General features: G+C 43.2%; 1 protein-coding gene across 7 annotated transcripts in view; it reads right to left on the minus strand.

The window, feature by feature from the left end:
• The window catches only part of LOC139260276 (arginyl-tRNA--protein transferase 1), a 320,830-nt gene that overhangs the window by 225,293 nt on the left and 69,728 nt on the right, over positions 1-25,809 (minus strand). For 5 of the 7 annotated variants that reach the window (XM_070876677.1, XM_070876682.1, XM_070876680.1 and 2 more), the window contains one exon: positions 24,979-25,107. The exons of the other annotated variants lie outside the window; for them this stretch is intronic. In XM_070876677.1, the coding sequence (XP_070732778.1) occupies positions 24,979-25,107 (129 nt within the window). The remainder of the gene's footprint in view (positions 1-24,978; positions 25,108-25,809) is intronic. 7 annotated transcript variants of the gene reach the window in all.

Genomic DNA, 25,809 nt, shown 5'->3' on the forward strand with positions numbered 1-25,809 from the left:
GAAGCCTCAGTGCTGATCATGGAAGGGCAACGTGGTTTTATTAAAAAATTTTAAAAATTGAACAGCTACAAAGAATTTGAATAGTCTCAAACAAGTGCATGTGCCCCATTTATCACAATCTATCTTTAATTACAGAATGCACTCTCTCACCCTCACACAAAAAAATATCAAGAAAATTAAAATACAAGCCTTTGCAAAGGTTCAATAAACAAATTTATCTGCAGCACTTTTTAAAATGGCCGAGTGCCAATGTTTCCTTCACACTGCGCGTGCGCGAACGCTCCAACGCGCACGCGCAGGGTTGCCGGCACGAAAAAAAACTCATTTAAATTGTACCCGCCCCCTCCTACTTACAAAATCAGCGCGAGTGGTAGGCTCCGCCCCGTGCGCCGCGCCATGCAGACATCGAACTGCAAAGCGCTCAAGAATAGCGCGTTTTTTTTCAGGCGCCGTTTTCGGCGCGAAAAACGAGCGCCCAACTCAGAGGGGCGCCCGTTTTGCCGCGTGTGGAAACTTGGGGCCTCTATCACTGCCTGTGTTATTATCCTGTCCATCCCTTCGTGTCCCTATTTCCATCCCGACCTTCCATTTTTTTATTGATGTGCCTGTAAAATATTTCACTATTTTGTTTTATGTTCCTTGATAATTTAATTTCATAGTTGCTCTTTGCCTTCCTACTTGGTTTTTTGGACTTCTTTCCTAATCTCTTCATATTTCCCCATAACATGCTCTCCCCTGCTGTACATGTACTTAATGTATGCCTCTTTCCTTACCCTCAATTTTTCCCTTATGGCTTTATTTATTCATGGTGTCTCATTAGTGTTTAGCTTGTTCTTGTTTTTTTTAGTGGAATATTTTTTTCCTGGACTCTGTTGAAGACTGTTTTAAATGTTACCCATTGCTGTTTTACGTCATTGTTGCAAATATTGTTGTCGATTTTATTTTCCCAAGTTCTATTCTCAGCCGCTCAAAATCAGTTTTTCACCAATCTAGTACCCCGGTCTTCATCATACTTATGTCCTTCTCATTTATTATTTTAAAGCATACAGGGTATTATATTGCGGTCACTATTTCCTAGATGTTTCCTGACTTTTAGTTCTCTTATTTGCTCTGGTTCATTCCCCATTACTACAAACTTGTTGTATATGCACATTGATAATCTTAAAGAAGGCACAGTATGTTACACAAGACTGGATTTTCATATTACAAGGTATTATTTTCAATTAGATTCTTTCTCTAATCCTTACATTTTACTCCAGTGAGACCTGAACAGTTGCAAACTGTCGACACTCTTTGAACACAAAATATAGGAGCAGAGATGGGTATATGGCCTGTCGATCCTTCTCTGCCATTCAACTCCATTTTCCTGCCCTATCCCCATATCCCTTGATTCCCTTAGTACCCAAATATCTATTAATTTCTGTCTTGAATCTATTCAATGACTCAGCATCCACAGACCACTGGAGTAGAGAATTCCAAATTTGAAGAAAGTTTTCCTCATCTCTGTCCTAAATGACCAAACTCAGACTATGACCTCTAATTCTAGACTCTCCAGCTGGAGGAAACACTCTCTCAGCACCGACCCTGTCAAACCCTCTTAAGTATTTTATACATTTCAATGATCACCTCTCATTATTCTCTGGAGTTTAGAAGAGAGGCCCATTCTACTCAATCTCTTCTCATCCCAGTAAATCAATCTAGTGAACCTTTGTTGCAGCCTCTCTAAATCAAGAATATCCTTCCTTTGCTGGTGATACAATGCTAAGTGGGAATGTAAGTTGTGAGGAGGATGCAAAGAGACTTCAAGGGGATCTAGAGAGGCTCAGTGAATGTGCAAGAACATGGCAAGTGGAATATAATGTGAAGATAGGTGAAGTTATCCACTTTGGGAGAAAAAACAGAAAAGCAGAGTATTTTTTAGATGGTGTTCAGAGGGACCTGGGTGTCCTTGTACACGAATTAATGAAAGTTAACATGCAGGTACAGCAAACAATTAAGAAAGCAAATGGTATGTTGGCCTTTATTACAAGAGGATTTGAGCATTAGAGTCAAGACATCTTATTGCAATTATAAACGGTCCTGGTGAGATCGCATCTGGAGGATTGTGTACAGTTTTGGTCTTTTTACCAAAGGAAGGATATACTTGCTACAGAGGGAGTGCAACAAAGGTTCACCAGACTGATTCCTGGGATGGGGGGGATTGTCCTGTGAGGAGAGATTGAGTAGAGTCGGCCTATATTCTCTAGAGTTTAGAAGAATGAGAGATCATCTCATTGAAACATGCAAAATTCTTACAGGGCTTGACAAGGTAGATGCAGCGAGGACATTTCCTCTGGCTGGTGAGTCTGGAACCAAGGATCACATAAGAACATTAGAAATAGGAGCAAGAGTAGGCCATTTGGCCCCTCGAGCCTGCTCCACCATTCATTAAGGTCATGGCTGATCGAATGATGGACTCAGCTCCACTTCCCTGCCTGCTCCTCGTAACCCTTCACGCCCTTATCATTCACAAATCTGTCTATCTCCACCTTAAATATATTCAATGACCCAGCCTCCACATCTCTCTGGGGCAGAGAATTCCACAGATTTACAACCCTCAGAGAAGAAATTCCTCATCTCAGTTTTAAATGGGCGGCCCCTTATTCTGAGACTATGTCCCCTAGTTCTAGATTCCTACAAGAGGGGAGAAACAGCCCCTCTGCATCTACTTTGTCGAGCCCCCTCAGTATCTTATATGTTTCAATAAGATCACCTCTCATTCTTTTAAACTCCAATGAGTATAGCCCAACTTATTCAACCTTTCCTCTGGAATCTCAGGAATCAACCTCGTGAACTTTCTCTGAACTGCCTCCAATGCAAGTATATCCTTCCTGAAATGAGACCAAAAGTATATGCAGTACTCTAGGGGGCTGAAATTGGTGGACTTAATGTCCGCTGCTGCCGAGTTTTCTGGACGGTCTCCTCTCCGAGCAAGTTTGGTGGAGGCCTCCCATTGGCGGGGAGAGAAGACCGCTGGGGACCGCCCGTTGGCGTGCAATGCGCATAAAGGTCCTCCCACCCGACGAGCTGCCAGGCGGTCCGGGCGGTCCTCCATTCCAGCAGGGGACAAGACCACCGCAGGTCTAACCTCAATGGTAGGTATGAAGACCTACAAAAAAAGGTTAGTCCACTTCATTTCTTAATTTTTTTTGCAGGGATTCAGGTGAATGGGATCCTCTGAAGGATTTCTAGTGTTTTATTTTTTGAAAATTTTTAATTTCATCAGTTCCCCCCTCAATCCTCAGCGGTACTTTGCCAAGGATTGCATTTGCCATTGAGAATGGGAGCAACCGCCTGCTGCCGCCCAGATTCAGCACGTAAGTCTGCATTTTTGCCGCCAGGCGGACTTTCCAAGATTTTTCCATGAAACTTCCGCCAAAGTACCACCATGATCTCAACGGTCCTTTGGGTGGTACTTGGGCGGACCTTAACTTCCACCAATTTCAGGCCCGAGGTATGGCCTCTCCAATACCCTGTACAGTTGAAGCAGGACTTCTCTGCTTTTATACTCCATCCCCTTTACAATAAAGGCCAACATTCCATTTATCTTCCTGATTACTTGCTGTACCTGCATACTAACTCTGTGTTTCATGCACAAGGACCCCCAGGTCCCTCTGTATTGCAGCAGTTTGTAAATTTTCTCTATTTAAATAATAATTTGCTTTTTTATTTTTCCTGCCAAAGTGGATAACCTCACACTTTCCCACATTATACTCCTTCTGTTAAATGTTTGCCCATTCACTTAGTCTGTCTATATCCTTTTGAAGATTTTTTGTGTCCTCCTCACAACTTGCCTTCCCACCTAGCTTTGTATCATCAACAAACTTGGCTACATTACACTCAGTCCCTTCATCCAAAGCATTAATATAGATTGTAAATAGTTACTAGTTACCGTTTGCCAACTGGAAAATGACCCATTGATCCCAACTCTGTTTTTTGTTAGTTAGCCAATCCGCTATCCATGCTAAAATATCATCCCCAAGCCCATGAGCTTTTATCCTGTGCAGTAACCTTTTATGTGGTACCTTATCGAATGCCTTCTGGAAATTCAAATACACCACATCCACTGGTTCCCCCTTATCCACCCTGCTCGTGACATCCTCAAAGGACTCCAACAAATTTGTCAAACATGATTTCCCTTTCATAAACCATGCTGACTCTGCTTGACTGTATTATGCTTTTCCAAATGGCCTGCTACTGCTTGTCCTGTCACCTTTTACAGAAGAAGCTCTTGACGATGAGGTCCATGCAGAGGCGAACGGGTGAGGGGGGGCCACCAGTTCCCAATGACATCACCGAGATGGAGGAGCGGGTGCTCGCACTTGTGGGGAAGCACACCCGGACAGCCACGCAAGCATCTGCAGACCCTGAAGTGAAGCGACGTGAGTAAAATTTACACCATTGCCGATGTAAAGTCAATAGATGCCACAGCGACTCGTATCCGAACAATCATATATGATCGATGATTTCTAAAATTGTCCGAGAAATAATGCTTTCTTTCGGCAGGTAGGGGCCATAAAAGGAGCGGTGAGCAGCGGCCCAGGAGCAGCGTGGAGGCGTACCACTTCAGGGAGCAGCAGGGTGATGGCAGCGAAGAGTGACGTAATCAACGTCCAAGTCGGTGATTGGAGCATGGGCAGGTACAGCAGGAGCAGCGAGAGACTGTGGAGGGATGTGATATGGGGCCCAGGAGAGGCTCGAGTTCGGGGCCCTGGGACAGCACGGGCCAACCCACACTGCGATATGTGTGCGCACTTGGTCCGTGCAGCAGAGTAGGTCTCCAGCCTTCTTGGATAACCCTCGTCACTGGACCAAGACCTAGCTCTGTCGAGCCTGTGTGGTGGCTGGTGTGCAACGGCCACCACACGTTAAAAAAGTCCAAGCACAGGCATCTTTCACCCTTCAGGATGTAGTTCAAGACTTGGAATATTAGGTCCATCATTGAAACACCTGTGAACTCATCCTTTTTTGACGTGGAAGCAAGTCATCCTCGTTTCGAGGGACTGCCTATGATGATGCTACTGCTTCCTTAATAATGGACTCCAGCATTTTCCCAACGACAGATGTTAAGCTAACTGGTCTATCGTTTCCTGCTTTCTGTCTGCCTCCTTTTTTAAATAGGGGCGTTACATTTGCGGTTTCCAATCCTCTGGGACCTCCCCAGAACTTAGGGAATTTTGGTAGATTACAACCAATACATCCACTATCTCTGCAGCCATTTCTTTTAAGACCCTAGGATGCAAGCCATCAGGTCCAGGGGACTTGACAACCTTTAGTCCCATTACATTACCGAGTACGTTTTCTTGGGTGATTGAGATTGTTTTCAGTTCCTTCCTCCCTATAGCCCCTTGATTATCCACTATTGGGATGTTTGATCCAACACCGCCTCCAGTGCGCCAGTGCAGCCTTCGGCCACCTGAGGAAAAGTGTTTGAAGATCAGTCCCTCAAAACTGTCACCAAGCTCATGGTCGACAGGGCTGTAGTAATGGTCGACAGGGCCATAGTAATACCCGCTCTCCTGTATAGCTCAGAGACATGTACAGTAGACACCTCAAGTCGCTGGAGAAATACCACCAGCGATGTCTCCGCAAGATCCTGCAAATCCCCTGGGAGGACAGACGCACAAACATTAGCGTCCTCGTCCAGGCCAACATCCCCAGCATTGAAGCACTGACCACACTTGATCAGCTCCGCTTGGCAGGCCACATAGTTTGCATGCCAGACACGAGACTCCCAAAGCAAGCGCTCTACTCGGAACTCATCCACGGCAAACGAGCCAAAGATGGGCAGAGGAAACGTTACCAGGACACCCTCAAAGCCTCCCTGATAAAGTGCGACATCCCCACTGACACCTGGGAGTCCTTGGCCATAGACAGCCCCAAGTGGAGGAAATGCATTCGGGAGGGCGCTGAGCTCCTCGAGTATCGTCGCCGAGAGCATGCAGAAATCAAGCGCAAGCAGCGGAAGGAGCGTGCGGCAAACCAGGCTCCCTACCCACTCTTTCCCTCAACGACTATCTGTCCCACCTGTGACAGAAACTGTGGTTCTCGTATTGGACTGTACAGCCATCTAAAAATTCATGCTAAGAGTGGAAGCAAGTCTTCCTCAATCCCAAGGGACTGCCTATAATTTTTAGTGCCTTCTACTATTCACAGTCTCAGAATAAGGGGTCAGCCATTTAGGACTGAGATGATGTGAAACATCTTCACTCAGAGGGTGGTGAATCTTTGGAATTCTCTATCTGTGGAGGCTCAGTCTTTGAGTATATTCAAGACAGAGATCGATATATTTTTGAATATTAAGGGAATCAAAGGATATGGGAACAGTGCAGGAAAGTGGAGTTGAAGTAGAAGATCTTATTGAATGGCAGAGCAGGCTCGACGGGCTAAATGGCCTACTCCTGCTCCCAATTCTTATGTTCTTATGCAAGATCAAAACTGTAGACATTACTCTGGGTGTAGTCTCACCAAAGCCCTATATAATTGCAGCAAGACTCCCTTACTCTTATACTCCAACTCCCATGCAATAAAGGCCAACATATCATTTGCCTTCCTAATTACTTGCTGTACCTGCATATTAACTTTGTGATTCATGTACAAGGACATTGAAATCCCTCTGAATAACATTTATTAGTCTCTCACCTTTTAAAAAACATTCTGCTTTTCCATTCTTCCTACTGAAGTGGATAATTTCACACTGCCCCACATTATACTCCATCTTCGACCATCTTGCCCAATCACTTAACCAGTCTAAATTCCTTTGCAGCTTCTTTGGGCCCTCTTCACAGTTTACTTTCCCACCTAGCTTTGTATTGTCAGCAAACCTGAATATATTAAACTCAGTTCCCTCATCTAAGTCATAGATATAGATTGTAAATAGCTGAGGCCCAAGCACTGATCCTTGTGGCACTCCGCTATTCACACCCCGACAACCCTAAAATGACCCGTTTATTCTTACTTTGTTTTCTGAAAATAAACCAATCCTCAATCTATGCTAATATATTACCCCCAATTCCATGAACTCTAAATCTGTGCAACTCTTGTATGGCATCTTATCAAATGCCTTCTGAAATTTCAAATATACTACATTCACTGGTTCCCAAAATATTATAACTAAACCTCTGAATAGGATTTTAGAAGTAAGATCTTAAATAAGAATATAAGAAATAGGAGCAGGAGTAGGCCATTTGGCTCCTCGAGCCTGCTCGCCATTTAATAAGAATATGGCTGATCTGATCATGGACTCAGCTGCACTTCCCTGCCCGCTCCCCATAACCCTTTATTCCCTTATCGCTCAAAAATCTGTCGATCTACACCTTAAATATATTCAATGACCCAGCCTCCATAGCTCTCTGAAGCAGAGAATTCCACAGATTTACAACCCTCAGAGAAGAAGTTCCTCCTCATCTCAGTTTTAAATGGGTATTGACACACCCTTACAAAATATCTGGCAGTACAAGATATCCCAAACTGAACAATTTTAAACTGAACATGAATATCTTTCATTGTTGCTCTACAAGATCATCTAATGCAAAGGCTGAAACCAACAATTTTTAAAGTACAAAAGCAAAATACTACGGATGTTGGAATCTGGAATAAAAACAGAAAATGCTGGAAATCTCAGCGGGTCAGGCAGCATCTGTGGAGAGAAAGCAGAGTTAACTTTTCGGGTCGATGATCCTTCGTAAGAACTGCCAACAACCTCCTCCTCCTAATTTACGTATTTGAACAAACTCTCAACACACGTGTCTCTAGAGCACACATTATTATCCCCAGGACAGAAACTTGTAAATGTTTAGAAACTGGCACTGACTACATTAATCTCTCATTAAATCCTTTATATAGGCACTGCATAAATCCTGAAAATAAATGCTCCCCTAGCTGTACACCTTTGTAATTAATGGTTGCAACATTGCTTACAGCTTGATGGAGCAGCAATTGCAAAAAGAGGTGAAGTTTACTGTATTAATTTACATGCACAAATCTCAACTGAATGAGAAACGGATCCCTATTTCGAGCTGCTCCCTAGTTTGTGGAAAGTATAGCTTCAATCCTGTTTTAAAATGCCCAGAAATTAAACTGGAACATAGATAGACCGAAAACAATGAAGGAAGGGGGAAAAAGATTCATTTAAAAATTTAGTACTATCACTGGTAACACCGACAAATTATCCAGACACAACTTCCACTTAACAGTGACATTTCCCTCCCTATATAAATCACCTCTAGACATACTCATATACTGTTACACAAGACGTTTGGATCACATTCATTGCTTGATTCTCCAATGTTTGCACAGATGTCTCCTGTGACCTTAAACTCTAACCTAAAATGCTGATCTCAAGATCAATAAAACATTCCAGACTAGGTAATAAGATGAATCCCTAAATTTTCTATTGCACATGTTTAAGCATATCCCCTACCAGGGAAGAAAAGTTTCAAGTTTTAAAAATACACAACTAATGCAATCATATTTTTTTTGGGGGGGTGGGGTTTAAGAGAGGAGACAACATAACTGTAGCTTTTACTAAATCAACCAAGAATCCTAGAACACAATACATGCAGGATCTATGCCAGTAAGTAATCCAATATTGAAGAAAGTTTGTGAGAAAACATGGGGCAAAATAAGAATCATTCAATCAATTAAGCCTACACCTTCCACAGACAATGTGCAATCTATGACAAGTCATATCATCACACAAGAACCTCTATATTACACATTTTTGGGTAGGGAGATTTGTAGCTACAGATATGCCAGTATTAATTATTTTAAAATAATTACTGTTCATTGACAGCAGCCCATCTAGATGTAATTAAAAACATTAGAAAAGAAAAGGAACCCCAAATCATGTTATTCTGGATAGATATGAACCAATGTTAAAGCTCGAGTCCAGATAATATCCCAGCCCATCGAAATGACCACCCAGAGCACTATCCTCGTTTCAAGAGCATTAAGCTTAAACAAAAACAAACTGTCGATATCCTTCAATGGCTATCTTATTAGAGTAGTTTAAGGCGAGAAGAAAGTTTATCAATAAGGAGTCTTGCCTTTATCGACCAATGAAAATCTGATCTCTTTAGATCCCTGTGTACATCTGTTTAAAAAGTGAATGTTGCCAAAAAGTGAATCCATGTGATAAAATGGATCATCCAGATTGCACAAAACATTGGGGGCAAAATTGCTCCTTTTTATAGCCCCTTTAGCATCTCTGGGGGTCGCTAATGGGGAACGCTACTGCCTTCTTGGAAATTGCCTCACGATTACCATCCCAGGCCGGCGCGCAATTGGCGATGATGTTATTGCCGTGCCTGCCGAAACCTCACCGTCCCATTGCCCCGCGGGCCGCGAGCCGATGTCACTGCTAGCTTGGCAGGTCACAATGCTGGCTGACATCCACTGCAAGGGCGCCCATTAAGGGGAAGCCTTTTGCAGCCCAGGCCACCATCTTTATTTGTCAGCTGACTCTTCCATGGTGGCCCAGTGGCAGCCACCAAAGGGCCTGCAGAGTCCGCAGCGGTCATCCCCTATAATGGCCTCAATGCTGCGCTACCATCCCGGGAGTTCCTCTCAAAGGAAGTGGTGCGCCGGAGCAGTGCTCCGCTTTCTTTGAGGGGCGGACGGCTCAATTCCGCATCTGGGCCGGGGGGAGGATATCCCGGTCCCGGAAGGTTACCGCCACCCCACCAAAATCGATGAGAGAGGGAATTTCTAGCCCATTGTGCTTTTGAAATCCAAATTAAAAGGTGAGAAATGTGGAGACGGTTTTCACAAAGTCCCGAAACAATTAAAGGGTTTTCAGAAAGCTTAGGCAGTTACAATGGTCGAATAGAAGGCGCTCTCAGCCAAACAAAAAACAAGAAACATTGCATGTAGGTCTGACGAAAGTAAATATAAAATATATCACATCGTTGTCTAATAGTTCAAGGGGATTATACATTGGTTAGCCCACGAAAACGAGTGCAGGGATCGCGATGTACCATTAGCCCCTGCTCGTTGAGTGGAACGGAGGAAGCACAGCAACTTTGTACTGCCTGCTTATTATAATGATATCTGCATGCAGCCATCGCTCCCTGCTGTTCATTGGCTGCACGCATCAGCAGGAGCCCAATATCGTTTCTAACTTGCACTACTTAAAACTAGCCTGCACCACTTAAAAGGGAGGTGCACTGTGGCTGCAGCAGATGCTGGGAATCGTTTTACGAGTGAATCTGACCTGGGAAAGATTGAAGAAAAGCTAACCATGGGAGGGAGCAGGCATACATGTTTTCAGACGCTGCACTGGCGGTCTTGGTGGAGGATGTGGAAAGGAGGAGAGATGTTAAGAACATAAAAACATAACAAATAGGAGCAGTAGGCCATACGGCCCCTCGAGCCTGCTCCGCCATTTAATACGATCATGGCTGATCCGATCATAGACTCAGGTCCACTTCCCTGCTCACTCCCCATAAGCCCTTATTGGTTAAGAAACTGTCTATCTCTGTCTTAAATTTATTCAATGACCCAGTTTCCACAGCTCCGAAGCAGTGAATTCCATAGATTTACAACTCTCAGAAGAAATTCCTCCTCATCTCAGTTTTAAATGGGCGGCCCCTTATTCTAAGATTATGCCCCCTAGTTCTAGTCTCCCCCATCAGTGGAAACATCCTCTCTGCATCCACCTTGTCAAGCCCCCGCATAATCTTATACGTTTCGATAAGATCACCTCTCATTCTTCTGAATTCCAATGAATAGAGGCCCAACCTTCTCAACCTTTCCTCATAAGTTAACACTCTCATCCCCAGAATCAACCTAGTGAACCTTCTCTGAACTGCCTCCAAAGTAAGTATATCCTTTCGTAAATATGGAAACCAAAACTGTACGCAGTATTCCAGGTGTGGCCTCACCAATAACCTGTATAACTGTAGCAAGACTTCCCTGCTTTTATACTCTATCCCCTTTGCAATAAAGGCCAAGAATCCATTGGCCTTCCTGATCACTTGCTGTGCCTGCATAGTAACCTTTTGTGTTTCATGTACAAGTAGCCCCAGGTCCTGCTGTACTGCAGCACTTTGCAATTTTTCTCCATTTAATTTCTGTCGAAGTGCATAACCTCACACTTTCCAACATTATACTCCATCTACCAAATTTCTGCCCACTCAGTTCGCCTGCATATGTCCTTTTGCAGATTTGTTGTATCCTCCTCACACATTGCTTTTCCTCCCATCTTTGTATCGTCAGCAAACTTGGCTACGTTACACTCGGTCCTTTCTTCCAAGTCATTAATATAAATTGTAAATAGTTGGGGTCCCAGGACTGATCCCTGCGGCACCCCACGAGTTACTGATTGCCAACCCGAGAATGAACCATTTATCTCGACTCTGTTAGTTAGCCAATCTTCTGTCCATGCTAATATATTATCCTCAACCCAGTGAACTTTTATCTTGTGCAGTAACCTTTTATGTGGCACCTTGTCAAATGCCTTCTGGAAGTCCAAATACACCACATCCACTGGCTCCCCTTTATCCACCCTGTTCGTTACATCCTCAAAGAACTCCAGCAAATTTGTCAAACATGACTTCCTATTCATAAATCCATGCTGACTCTGCCTGACCGAATTATGCTTTTCCAAATGTCCTGCTATTGCTTTTTTAATAATGGACTGCAACATTTTCCCAATCACAGATGTTCGACGAACTGGTCTATAGTTTCCTGCTTTTTGTCTGCCTCCTTTTTTAAATAGGGGCATTACATTTGTAGTTTTCCAATCTGCTGGGACCTCCCCAGAATCCAGGGAATTTTGGTAAATTACAACCAATGCATCCACTATCCCTGCCACTACTTCTCTTAAAGACCCTAGGATGCAAGCCATCAGGTCCAGGGGAGTTATCTGCCTTTAGTCCCATTATCTTACTGAGTACCGCCTCCTTCATGATTGTGATTGTGTTAAGTTCCTCCCCCCGTCTATAGCCCCTTGACTATCCACTGTTGGGATATTGTTAGTGTCCTCTACCGTAAAGACTGATACAAAATATTTGTTCAGAGTTTCTGCCATCTCCATGTTCTCCATTACTAATTCCCCGGTCTCATCCTCGAAGGGACCAACATTTACTTTAGCCACTGTTTTCCTTTTTATCTATATGTAGAAACTCTTGCTATCTGTTTTTATAAGCTAGTTTACTTTCATAGTCTATATTCCCTTTCTTAATCATTTTTTGAGTCGTTCTTTGCTGGCTTTTAAAAGCTTCCCAATCTTGTCCTCCCACTAGTTTTATCCACTTTGCATGCCCTTGTTTTTAAATTGGATGCCGTCCTTTATTTCTTTAGTTAGCCATGGATCGCTATCTTTTCTTTTACACACTTTCCTCCTCACTGGAATATATTTTGAGAGAGTTGTGAAATATCTCCTTAAATGTACGCCACTGTTCATCAACCGTCCCACACTTTAATCTATTTTCCCAGTCCACTTTAGCCAACTCTTCCATCATACCTTCACAATCTCCTTTATTTAAGCTTAGTACGCTGGTTTGAGATCCAACTTTCTCAACATCCATCTGAATTTGAAATTCAACCATGCTATGATCACTCATTCCAAGGGGATCCTTTACTAGGAGATTGTTTATTAATCCTGTCTCATTACACAGGACCAGATCTAAGATAGCCTGCCCCCTGGTTGGTTCCGTTACATACTGCTCAAGGAACCCGTCCCTTATGCATTCTATGAACTCCTCCTCAAGGCTACCCTGACCAATTTGATTTGTCCAATCAATATAAATGGTTAAAATCACCCATGATTATTGCTGTTCCCTTTTTACAAGCCCCCACGATTTCCTGGTTTATAGTCCTGCCAACAAAGTTGCTACTGTTAGGGGGCCTATAAACTACACCCACCAGGTACTTTTCCCCCTTATTATTCCTTATCTCCACCCAAACAGTTTCAACATCCTCATCATTTGAGCCAATATCATTTCTCACTATTGCAGTGATTCTATCCTTTATCAACAGAGCTACCTTCTGTATCTTCAGGGGAGCAGGAGGTCCTCCAGACACATGATGAGAAGGCAATGGGACGAGATAGCCATGGAGGTCAATGCCAGTATAGTCCCAAGGACCTGGATGCACTGCCGGAAGAAGTTTAATGATCTCACACGAGTAGTCATGGTCAGTGAATGCATCTTCAAATGCCATATAGTACAAAATGCACCACTAGTCGCAGCTGCTGCTGAATTCACCACACCCCTATCACTCACCTCCCAACAATCTCTACCAACCAGGGTGCATACCTAACATTCATATGTTTCACCTCACCCTCACACGTTTAGCACTGTTGCAAGCCTCATGCACACATCACACAAACAACTGGCATGAAACACACTGACAGTTTCCCCTCTCTCTTGCAAGAGAAGGTGATGCACAACTGAAGGCAACAGGAACTAACCGAAGGGGGAGAAGTGAGTCTGCATATTCTAACCCCCATGAAGGAGATAATGTTGGCCATTATGGGAATGGCCAATGCAGGGTGGCTGAATCCTTTGATGAGGACGGTATCTGCATACCTGATCCTCCTTCTCGCTCATCCCAGTCTCTTCCGACTGAGAAGCTGTTAATGGTGTAAGCATGCACCACATGATGGGTCTATACACCCAAGTGCTTGGTGCACTGGAAAGCCTGCGTTTAATGTCGAGGATCATGGAGGAGTCTGGCATCAACTTGGCACAGGGCTCTGCGCGCATCCTTTCCAACATGGGTTATATGGCTCACATAGTACAGCAAAACATCAATGCCGATTTGAAAAGCCAAATGGACAGTTTCTGCTCTGTAACTATTAACTCACCCTATGTGGATTTCTACTATATTTGCATGTTTCCAGATGTTTGATAGCAAAAGGCTAAAAATAGTAAGTGCAATAGTTTTGAAAGATTGATACTAATGTTGATTTAATTATGTCAACAAAATCTGCAGTTGGAGTGGTTGGAAACAAACCTTCTCTATTAAGAGGATAGGCACCCGAGAGAGGGTTTGCATTGTAAAAAATGTAGAAGTCATTACAGCATTTAAATCATTTCCAAACATTACTTAGTACAGGTGCAGCGTCCTGAATCCAGAACCCTCGGGACCGAGGCCGTTCCGGATTTTGCATTTTGCCGGATTTTGGAACGACTTTCTGACGTCACGAATCTGGAAACACCCGAGCCCAGGTTCGGGTATTTTCGGATTTTGAAACGTCAGAAAGGGGCGTGGAGGGTGCTCGTCGATGAGCTGTTCGGGTCGTCGGGTGGGGCCCCGCCACAGTGGAAGTGTTCGGGCGGGGCCCCGCCGCCATGGAAGTGCTCGCGCGGAGCCCCGCCGAAGAGATGTTCGCGCGGAGCCCCGCCGAAGAAGACCTGATCGGACGGGGCCCCGCCACCGTGTGGGAGTTCCTTGTCTGGCCCGAGGTAGGTGGGGTTGGGCAGAAGAGGTAAAGGGGAAGGTGGGGGTGGGGGGGAAGAGGGGCCAGGGCGAAGTCGGGCCGGGGCAAGGTCGGGTCGTGCGAAGTCAGGGTGGGCAACCAAGGTAAAGGGGAGGGAGGGGGGCCTGGGCGAAGTCGGGCCGGGGCGAGGTCGGGGCAGGGCGAAGTCGGTTCGCTGAGGCGGGGGTGTCTGGATATCGGAACATTTTCCAATTTCCGGACGACCCCGCCACAGATCGGCCCAGTGTCCGGATTCCGGAACATTCTGGATTTTAGAGGTCGAACCTGTATGTACAAAAGCAAAATACTGTGGATGCTGGACATCTGGAACAAAAACAGAAAATGCTGGAAATCTCAGTGGGTCAGTCAGCATCTGTGGAGAGAAACAAAGTTAACGTTTCAGGTCGATGATCCTTCATCAGAACTGACAAAAGTTCGAAATGTAACCGACATTTAAGGAAGTGCAAGGGGCACTGAAAGGGGAATGGGAGGAAAGAACAAAAGAGAAAGTCTATGATAGGGTCGAAGGCAGGAGTGATTGACTGACAAAAGGGATGATAGTGCTAGGCAAAAAAGGGGCAGGGGGGAAGAAGGTAGTGGAACAAGCAAAGAAACAGAAGATGGGTCAAGAAGGTGTAAATGAGAATAGCAGAATCAGCACCTGCTGTCTGGAAAAAAATCGGGATAGAGGTTATGATCTGAAATTGTTGAACTCAATGTTGAGTCCGGAAAGCTGTAAAGTGCCTAAATGAAAAATGAGGTGCTGCTCCTCAAGCTTACGTTGAGCTTCATTGGAACAGTGTAGGAGGCAGAGAACAAAGAGGTCAAAATGGAAGTGGAGCAGAGAATTAAAGTGACAGGCGACCGGAAACTCGGGGTCACACTTTAGGACTAAACGGAGGTGTTCGCAAAGTGATCACGCAATCTGGGTTTGGACTCCCCAGTGTAGAGGAGACCGCATCGGGAGCAGCGAATACAGTATACTAAATTGAAAGTAGTACCAGTAAATGGCTGTTTCACCTGGAAAGAGTATTTGAACAGATGGAAGGGAAGAGATAAAAGGGCAGGCATTGCATCTCCTGTCCTTGCATGGAAAGGTGCCGTGAGAAGAGATGGGGGTATTGGAAACTGGACCAGGGTGTCGCAGAGGGAACGGTCCTTTTAATCTGCTGAAAGGAGGGAGGAGATATGTATGTTGCTGGTGGGATCATGCTGGTGTTAGCGAAAATGGCAGAGGATGATCAGTTGAATGTAGAAGCTGGTGGGATGGAAGGGGAGGACAAGAGGAACCCTATCATGGTTCTGGGAAGAAGGGGAAGGAGTGAGAACAGAAGTGCAAGAAATTGAACACACACAGTCGAGGGCCCTCTGATCTACGGTGGAAGAGATTCCTCAGTTGAGGAAAAAGGAAGACATATCAGAAGCACTAGTGTGAAAGGTGGTGTCGTCAGAACAGATGTGACAGAGAAATTGGGAAAATGGAATAGAATCCTGACAGGAAGCAGGGTGGGAGAAAGTGTAGTCAAAGTAGCTGCGGGAGTCAGTGGGCTGACAGTGGATATTGGTTGATAGCCTATTCTCAAAAATAGAGACAGAGAAGTCGAGGAAGGGGCGGGAAGAGTTGAAGATGGACCATATGAAGGCGACGGAAGGATGGAAATTGGAAGCAAAGTTGATGAAATTTTCCAGTTTGGGGCAAGAGCAGGAAACAGCACTGATACAATCATCAATGTACCAGAGAGAGGTAAGGGAGGGAATCCGAATAGGACTGGAACAAGAATCTTCCACGAAAAGGCAGGTATTGCTCGGACTCATGCGGGTTCCCATAGTAACACCTTTTATTTGGAGGAAGTGAGTGGAGTCAAAAGAGAAGTTGTTCAATGTGAGAACATGTTCAGCCAGGCGGATGAGGGTGGTGGTGGTGGATGAAGACCAGTTGGGCCTCTGTTCAAGGAAGAAGCAGAGATTTAGCATATGTTATGCTTCAATTCTATATTCGATTTTATATGGATTCATTTTGGTGTTGGCAGGAGTTGTTAATGTACGTGCTAAATGCCAGCATAGTCTGGATCAATGAAGATGTTCAGACATAGGGACCAACCACTGTAACTTCAACACTACAAGTGGAGAGAGAAATAACCTGCCATAAAGGGCTGAGATGGCGTATATCCAGAATACATTAAAGAATAATGGATAACAGGGAGTGATTTTACAAGGCAGTAATCTTCACAACTATGACATTGAAGGTAAATTGGAATAAATTACATCTACTAATTGGTAACGAGAGAGCAAATATTTAAGATCATAACCAAAAGAACAAAGGGGGATTTCGGAGAATAATTATTTTTAATTTACGCTGAGGGCTGTTAGGATATGGAATATACTATCAGAAACAGTGGTAGAAGCATAATTAATCATAGCCTTTAAAGGAAAGTGGATCAATATTTGCTAAATAAAAATTTGAAGGGTATCATAAAAGGGCAGGGGGATCGAACTAAGTGGATCGTTCTTTGAGAGCTGGCACAGGTGCAATGGGATGAATGACCTCCTCCTGTACTGTTAAATTCTATAATTACAAGGTAATCTAAATTTTGGGTGAATGTTTGTTGATGAGGGACATCAGTGTTGGGAGAATTGAGCTCAACAGCAATGTGAGCAACAAGCATCATTGGGATAGGCACTGAAGAGGATGAACGGACAGTATAGGTCCCTTTACTCTGACCCAACCTTAGAAGGGGAAAGCTATTACTTTAGCATGAATTTTTAATTTCCCATATACTTTTTATGGCATTTCTGATCAAGAATACCAAATTGTACTGAACTGTCAAGCGTACACTCAATCCTGCAAGCAACTGGCTTGAGACTAAAATTTGTTTACCTTCAGCCGCTTACAGGCAGCAAGGAGAAGACTTTGGATTCAAACCTTCGTGCCAGAGGTTCAAGAGAGTTTGCGAACCCACCCTGCTCACCAACCCTCTAAGATCAATGACCCATGTCTTCTGAACCTTGGAGAAAGTATAGTCCTGACATCACTCCCTTCCTTTTTCAAGAATTAATAATATATGGTGTATTCATGAATGTGGTTTCCTTCCTTTTGGGGTCTCCCTTTGCTGGCAGCAAGCATCACGTACACCAATAACCGACGCATGCTTGCATGGTTGACTACTTGGAAATAATAGTGTGCAAAAGAATAACAATTAATTTGAAAGGTCATGACTAACAAATTTGAGATTCTTTAAAGATGTAACATAATTGGTGGAAGCAATGGATGTTATACACCTGTGCTGAAAGTCAAAGCTCTTGGAATATAGAAAGAAGCAGTATATTAATTAACATATTGCCCAAATAAATGGGAACATTCTAAGAATCAATAAGTAACAGTTCTCATTGGACAGCTGTGAACAGCAGAGTAACTCAATCATCTGTTCTGAATCCTGTTAATTGAAAAAACATTCCTTTGATTATTAAAACATAAAATGTTTACATTTACAGATAGCACTAAGCTGTGGAAAAAAGGATACTTGAAGGAAGGGATCAAATTAAATTTTTTCTCAGACACTTAACAACTAGGCAAAATAATTTAGCACTGAAAGATTCAAGGACATACAAATTGCTATGAAAATAGAAAATAAGATATTGCAACTTGAAGGCTGTGTCACAATCAACCAGGAAAAAAGATTTAGGGCTTGACAGAACATTGAAATCACAAACTAATCCAATTTGTATCCATGAACTAAACATTAATCGTCCAATGAACACATGGGACATAAAATGAACTTTACATAATTGTGTAAAAAAATTTAATGCGCAAGTTGCAAGTTTGGCATATAGAAGGAATGAGTGCATGGCGGGATGGTAGGACTGACATATCAAGAAAGACTGGATCAACTGGGCTTGTATTCACTGGAGTTCAGAAGAATGAGAGGGGACCTCATAGAAACGTTTAAAATTCTGATGGATTTAGACAGGTTAGATGCAGGAAGAATGTTCCCAATGTTGGGGAAGTCCAGAACCAGGGGTCACAGTCTAAGGATAAGGGGTAAGCCATTTAGGACCGAGATGAGGAGAAACTTCTTCACCCAGAGAGTGGTGAACCTGTGGAATTCTCTACCACAGAAAGTAGTTGAGGCCAATTCACTAAATATATTCAAAAGTGAGTTAGATGAAGTCCTTACGACTAGGGGATCAAGGGGTATGGCGAGAAAGCAGGAATGGGGTACTGAAGTTGCATGTTCAACCATGAACTCATTGAATGGCGGTGCAGGTTAGAAGGGCCGAATGGCCTACTCCTGCACCTATTTTCTATGTTTCTATAACTTGTTCCTTTTAAGATAAATTATTATGCCCCTCACATTTATGCATTACCTAAGTCTCCATGCTTACTGGCCCCTCTGATGGGAGACTGCTTCGCCCTGACAGTTAGCATATTGGAGAAATTAGTGCCTTAAGCCATGAAAATATGTTCAATGCTTAAAATGAATCTTGATGAACTTTTATTGCTTTTATAGGTGTCTGTGCTGCAAAGTTTGAAGTGAAACACAATGAATGGTGCATTAATTCCAGTTTTAAAAAGGAACACTAACTTACAGCATTATAATATGCAAGTTCCATTCTTTTCATACTGTCGATAACAGAATCCATGGGTGAGCCCAACACAGAAGGGAGAAATTACCATTCCCTTGTGACCTGCTTAGAAGATTTGGATTGGGTGGGTGGGAGGGGGCACAGAAGGACTTCTGTAGTTGGATGGGGGGGGGGGGGGGGGGGAAGATTGTAAAATAAAAATGGAGTATTCTGACCAAAGGTAGTCCAAAAAAACAATTTGAGCTTTTATATGGCAGTGTATAAATTCACCATTTTAATAGTGCATCTCCATAAAGAAAAATGTAAATTGCTTATTAATATTAGTTTCCAAATTTGCCCAAATCTCCCAAAATAGACCTGGTTATCCCATAAAAGCATCGATCTGACAGTATTTATCTGATTACTCTAATAACAGTGATGTGTATCAGAAGATGCAATTTGTTAATGCTGTAGTTAGCAGCTACTACATTTGGTTTCTGAGCTTGAAAAAAGAGAAATAGAAGTTGGGGAGATTTCAAATATAATTAGCTTTCAATGTCTATTATAAGCATTTAGGACTAGAATTTGCACTGTTTCACCGCCTAGTTTCTTGGCGGTATTGGCTGTTTTGGCGAGAACCGGGTCATCGAAAAATTCCCCAGCTGAAGCACACCGGCGGTTTCGAAGTACCACTGAGGAGAGGACCGGCGTGCAACATCCACAGATCGCGCGATCTGTGGCTGAGCAGGGACCCGTAGGCAAGTATAAAAAATATATTTTTAAACCGCCCACAAGGATCAGTGGAGCTGGACGGTCGGTGAGTGGGCCTGCAAAAAAAATTTAACTGATTGGTTTTTTACTATTTATTTTCAAAATCTGTTGGGGTGATTTAATTTAAGTGCGCTGGGAATGTTTTTTTGATTTTTAAGTTACGTTTTTTTGAAATTTTTTTTATACTTTGTCGTGTTCGGCTCAACCCGCAGCCTCAGGGTAAATTTTTATATTTTATAAATTTATTGTGCATTTTACTTAGGCACCGACCAATCTAGCCTAAATTGCACTTTTTCGCCCAGATTGGGGTGCAAGGCCCATATTTTTCGCTGGGCGGATTTTTAAACATAGAAACATAGAAAACAGGTGCAGGATTAGGCCATTCGGCCCTTCGAGCCTGCATCACCATTCAATTAGATCATGGCTGATTATTCACCTCAGTACCCCGTTCCTGTTTCTCTCCATACCCCTTGATCCCTTTAGCCGTCAGGGCCATATCTAACTCCCTCTTGAATATATCCAATGAACTGGCATTAACAACTCTCTGCGGTAGGGAATTTCACAGGTTAACAACTCTGAGTGAAGAAGTTTCTCCTCATCTTAATCCTCAATGGCTTATCCCTTATCCTTAGACTGTGTCCCCTGGTTCTAGACTTCCCAAACATCGGGAACATTCTTCCTGCATCTAACCTGTCCAGTCCCGTCAGAATTTTATATGTTTCTATGAGATCCCCTCTCATTCTTCTAAACTCCAGTGAATAAAGTCCCAGTCGATCCAGTCTCTCCTCATAAGTCAGTCCAGCCATCCCGGGAATCAGTCTGGTGAACTTTCACTGCACTCCCTTCCTTCAAGAACATCCTTCCTCAGATTAGGAGACCAAAACTGAACACAATATTCCAGGTGAGGCCTCACCAAGGCCCTGTACAACTGCAGTAAGACCTCCCTGCTCCTGTACTCAAATCCCCTAGCTATGAAGGCCAACATGCCATTTGCCTTCTTCACTGCCTGCTGTACCTGCATGCCAACTTTCAATGATTGATGTACCATGACAACCAGGTCTCGTTGCACCTCCCCTTTTCCTAAAGCTGCCGCCATTCAGATAATATTCTGCCATCGTGTTTTTGCCACCAAAGTGGATAACCTCATATTTATCCACATTATACTGCATCTGCCATGCATTTGCCCACTCACCAAATCTGTCCAAGTCACCCTGCAGCCTCTTAGCGTCCCCCTCACAGCTCACACTGCCACCCAGTTTAGTGCCATCTGCAAACTTGGAGATATTACACTCAATTCCTTCATCTAAATCATTGATGTATATTGTAAATAGCTGGGGTACCAGCACCTAGCCCTGCGGCACCCCACTAGTCACTGCCTGCCATTGTGAAAAGGACCCATTTATCCCGACTCTCTGCTTCCTGTCTGCCAACCAGTTCTCTATCCACGTCAGTACATTACCCCCAATACCATGTGCTTTAATTTTCCACACCAATCTCTTCTGTGGGACCTTGTCAAAAGCCTTTTGAAAGTCCAAATACACCACATCCACTGGTTCTCCCTTGTCCACTCTACTAGTTACATACGCAAAAAATTCCAGAAGATTTGTCAAGTATGATTTCCCTTTCATAAATCCATGTTGACTTGGACCGCCAAATGCGCTGTTATTTAATCTTTAATAATTGATTCCAACATTTTCCCCACTACTGATGTCAGGCTAACCGGTCCATAATTACCCATTTTCTCTTTCCCTCCTTTTTTAAAAAGTGGTGTTACATTAGCTACCCTCCAGTCCATAGGAACTGATCCCGAGTCGATAGATTGTTGGAAAATGATCACCAATGCATCCACTATTTCTAGGGCCACTTCCTTAAGTATTCTGGGATGCAGACCATCAGGCCCCGGGGATTTATCGGCTTTCAATCCCATCAATTTCCCCAACACAATTTGCTGCCTAATAAGGATATCCTTCAGTTTCTCCTTCTCACTAGACCCTTGGTCCCCTAGTACTTTCGGAAGTTTATTTGATTCTGTCTTCATGGAGAAAGACACAAAGTATTTATTCAACTGGTCTGCCATTTCTTTGTTCCCCATTATAAATTCACCTGAATCTGACTGCAAAGGACCGACTTTTGTCTTCACTAATCTTTTTCTTTTCACTTATCTATAGAAGCTTTTGCAGTCAGTTTTTATGTTCCCGGCAAGCTTCCTCTCATACTCTATTCTCCCCTTCCTAATTAAACCCTTTGTCCTCCTCTGCTGAATTCTAAATTTCTCCCAGTCCTCAGGTTTGGTGCTTTTTCTGGCCAATTTATATGCCTCTTCCTTGGATTTAACACTATCCTTAATTTCCCTTGTTAGCCACGGTTGAGCCACCTTCCCAGTTTTATTTTTACTCCAGACAGGGATGTCCAATTGTTGAAGTTCATCCATGTGATCTTTAAATGTTTGCCATTGCCTATCCACCGTCAACCCTCTAAGTATCAGTCGCCAGTCTATTCTAGCCAATTCACATCTCATACCATCGAAGTTACCTTTCTTTAAATTCAGGACCCTACTCTCCGAATTAACTGTGTCACTCTCCATCTTAATAAGAAATTCTACCAAATTATGATCACTCTTCCCCAAGGGACCTCGCACAAGAGTGCTAATTAGTACTTTCTCATTACACATCACCCAGTCTAGGATGGCCAGCCCTCTAGTTGGTTCCTCGACATATTGGTCGAGAAAACCATCCCTAATACACTCCAGGAAATCCTCTTCCATCGTATTGCTACCAGTTTGGTTAGCCCAATCTATATGTAGATTAAAGTCGCCCATGATAACTGCTGTACCTTTATTGCACGCATCCCTAATTCCTTGTTTGATGCTGTCCCCAACCTCACTACTACTGTTTGGTGGTCTGTACACAACTCCCACTAGTGTTTTCTGCTCTTTGGTATTCCGCAGCTCCACCCATACAGATTCCACATCATCCAAGCTAATGTCCTTCCTTACGATTGCATTAATTTCCTCTATAACCAGCAACGCCACCCCACCTCCTTTTCCTTTCTGTCTATCCTTCCTGAATGTTGAATACCCCTGGATGTTGAGTTCGCAGCCTTGGTCACCCTGGAGCCATGTCTCCGTGGTGCCAATTATATCATATTCATTAATTGCTGCCTGTGCAGTTAATTCATCCACCTTATTACGAATATTCCTCGCATCGAGGCACAGAGCCTTCAGGCTTGTCTTTTTAACACACTTTGCCCTTTTAGAATTTTGCTGCAATGTGGCCCTTTTTGATTTTTGCCTTGGGTTTCTCTGCCCGCAACTTTTACTTTTCTTCTTTCTATCTTTTGCTTTTGCCCCTATTTTACTTCCCTCTGTCTCCCTGCATAGGTTCCCACACCTCTGCCATATTAGGTTAATCCCTCCCCAATTTATTTTCGGGAAGTTTTCACCAACGATAATCTTCCCAGCCTTAGCAGTTTTTTGGGCGGCAATCGGGCACTGGCGAGCTTTGAGGAAATTCTAGCCCATAGTCATTTTATCAAGCAGAACTGCTTCAGCCATTGAAGTAACTAATATTAAAAACAGGAGTTGGCATCAATACAAATTCCAAGCAAATCTAATGTTCCACTGCATCAGAAAATGAATTAAGTTGTAAATGACAGAGCCAAGCGATCAGTCACCATGGCAACAAGCGCTCTGGATGTGGCTTTTCCGAGTAATTTAACTTTCATAATGTGTTTCAGAAAAGTGCCAATTGAGAAACATTTTCCTATTTAGAGACTGTGTATGTAGATAGATATGACCACAATAGCGATAGATATGACCACAAAATTCTACTTCCTTCATTTTTCTTTCCTAAACAGGACCATTGTGCGCACCATCATGCCTGCTTATCAATAATTTCATAAGCGGCAAAGACCTAGCATTCTCTTCATGGTGACTGCACAAGATAAAAGTTCACGGGGTTGTGGATAATATATTAGCATGGATAGAGGATTGGCTAACTAACAGAAAACAGAGTCGGGATAAATGAGTCACTTTCCGGTTTGCAAACAGTGACTAGTGGGGTGCCGCAGGGATCGGTGCTGGGTCCTCAACTATTTACAATCTATATTAACGACTTGGATGAAGGGACAGAGTATCATGTAGCCAAGTTTGCTGATGATACAAAGATGGGTGGGAAAGCAAAGGGATATAGACAGGCTAAGTCAGCGGGCAAAAATCTGGCAGAAGGAGTATAATGTTGGAAAATGTGAGGTTATCCACTTTGGCAGAAAAAATAGAAAAGCAGATTGTAATTTAAATGGAGAAAAATTGCAAGTGCTGCAGTACAGAGGGACCGGGTGTTCTTGTGCATGAATCACTAAAGGGTAGTCAGTCTAGAGGTACAGCAAGTAATCAGGAAGGCAAATGGAATGCTGGCCTTTATTGCAAGGGGGATAGAGTATAAAAGCAATGTCCTGCTCCAACTGTACAGGATATTGGTGAGGCCACACCTAGCGTACTGTGTAGTCCGTATTTAAAGGAGGATATACTTGCATTGGAAGCTGTTCAGAGGTTCACTAGGTTGATTCCGGAGATGAGTGGGTTGACTTATGAAGATAGGTTGAGCCTATACACATTGGCGTTCAGAAGAATGAGGGGTGATCTTATCGAAACATATATGATAATGAAGAAGCTCGACAAGGTGGATGCAGAGAGGATATTTCCACTCCTACGGGAAACTAAAACTAGAGGACATAGTCTCAGAATAAGGGGCTGCCCATTTAAATCTGAGATGAGGAGGAATTTCCTCTCTTGTAAATCTATGGAATTCCCTGCCCCAGAGAGCTGTGGAGGGTGGGTCATTGAATATATTTAAGGTGGAGATAAGCAGATTTTTGATAGATAAGGGAATAAAGGTTATGGGGACTGAGCAGGGAAGTGGAGCTGAGTTCATAATCAGATCAGCCATAATCTTATTAAATGGCAGAGCAGGCTCGAGGGGCCAGGTGGCCTACCTCTGCTCCTATTTCTTTTGTTCTTATGAAGATTTAAACAATATGGTGAATAGAACACTTTTCTTTAAATAGCAAGTTGATGCAGCTGAATCGACTTTATAACAAAGAAATAGTTTTTCCAAGCAGTGCCATTTAAATGAGTACACTTTAATAAGAGCCAGTAAAGTAACAAATGCAAAGAGTTTTACCTCTGATTCACTACATTCATCAGGTGAATCCTGGTGCACAGCCATCTGATACTTGGCATACAAAGTTGCTGATTGGTTAAAGGATTCAGTGAAATCTGGATCGTCGGAGGAAACTGGCACTAGTTTCACCTTCAGAGCAGGAGATTCATGTAAATTTGCAAAATAAGTAAATAATTGAAAACACTTTTATAATGGAAAGCTGAAGTAAACTTGAAGATTTACCATATAGTTTTACCACTGAAGGCAAGAGTAGTGCAGGTTCTCCTCCATATCCAGTTCAAAAGCCTATTTAAAAATGATCCAATTTATTCCTACAACCAAAGATCAAATTAATCTGAACAAATTTATAAGAACTAATCAATGTTTTTTTTTCTTTTCCATGCCCAGCTTCTGGCAATAAACAACATTTCAACTTGCACTTGATTTGCAGGCTTCACCTCTGGCACAGGCCAGGTTTCCAAGCTGCTAACAAACCCATATGTTTGCATTTTCAAATTGGCTCCAAGTCAAGTTGCTAGGTGGGGCACTATAATTTGCTTGGCTTTTCCCTTGGTCTACATAGTCTGTGTGCTTGTGCACAAGTAACTGCTCGTTGACAAAGTTGCAAAACTAACTTGAACAAGAGATCATAATGAGGCATACTTTTGCTGATTCAAAAACATCATTAGTTCCATTGCGTATTTTAGGGCATATTTATATTGCATGTTTAATATCAGTCTAGTGGTTTCTGGTCTGGCTCTGGAGGGAAGCCATGTGAGGAGATTCCCTTCACGACAGTTTTAAATTAATCATGCCTCATCACCAACTCCCCAACAAGGAAATAGTCTTTCC

Source organism: Pristiophorus japonicus, chromosome 3 (genome assembly GCF_044704955.1).
Source record: "Pristiophorus japonicus isolate sPriJap1 chromosome 3, sPriJap1.hap1, whole genome shotgun sequence".
NCBI lineage: Eukaryota > Metazoa > Chordata > Chondrichthyes > Pristiophoridae > Pristiophorus > Pristiophorus japonicus.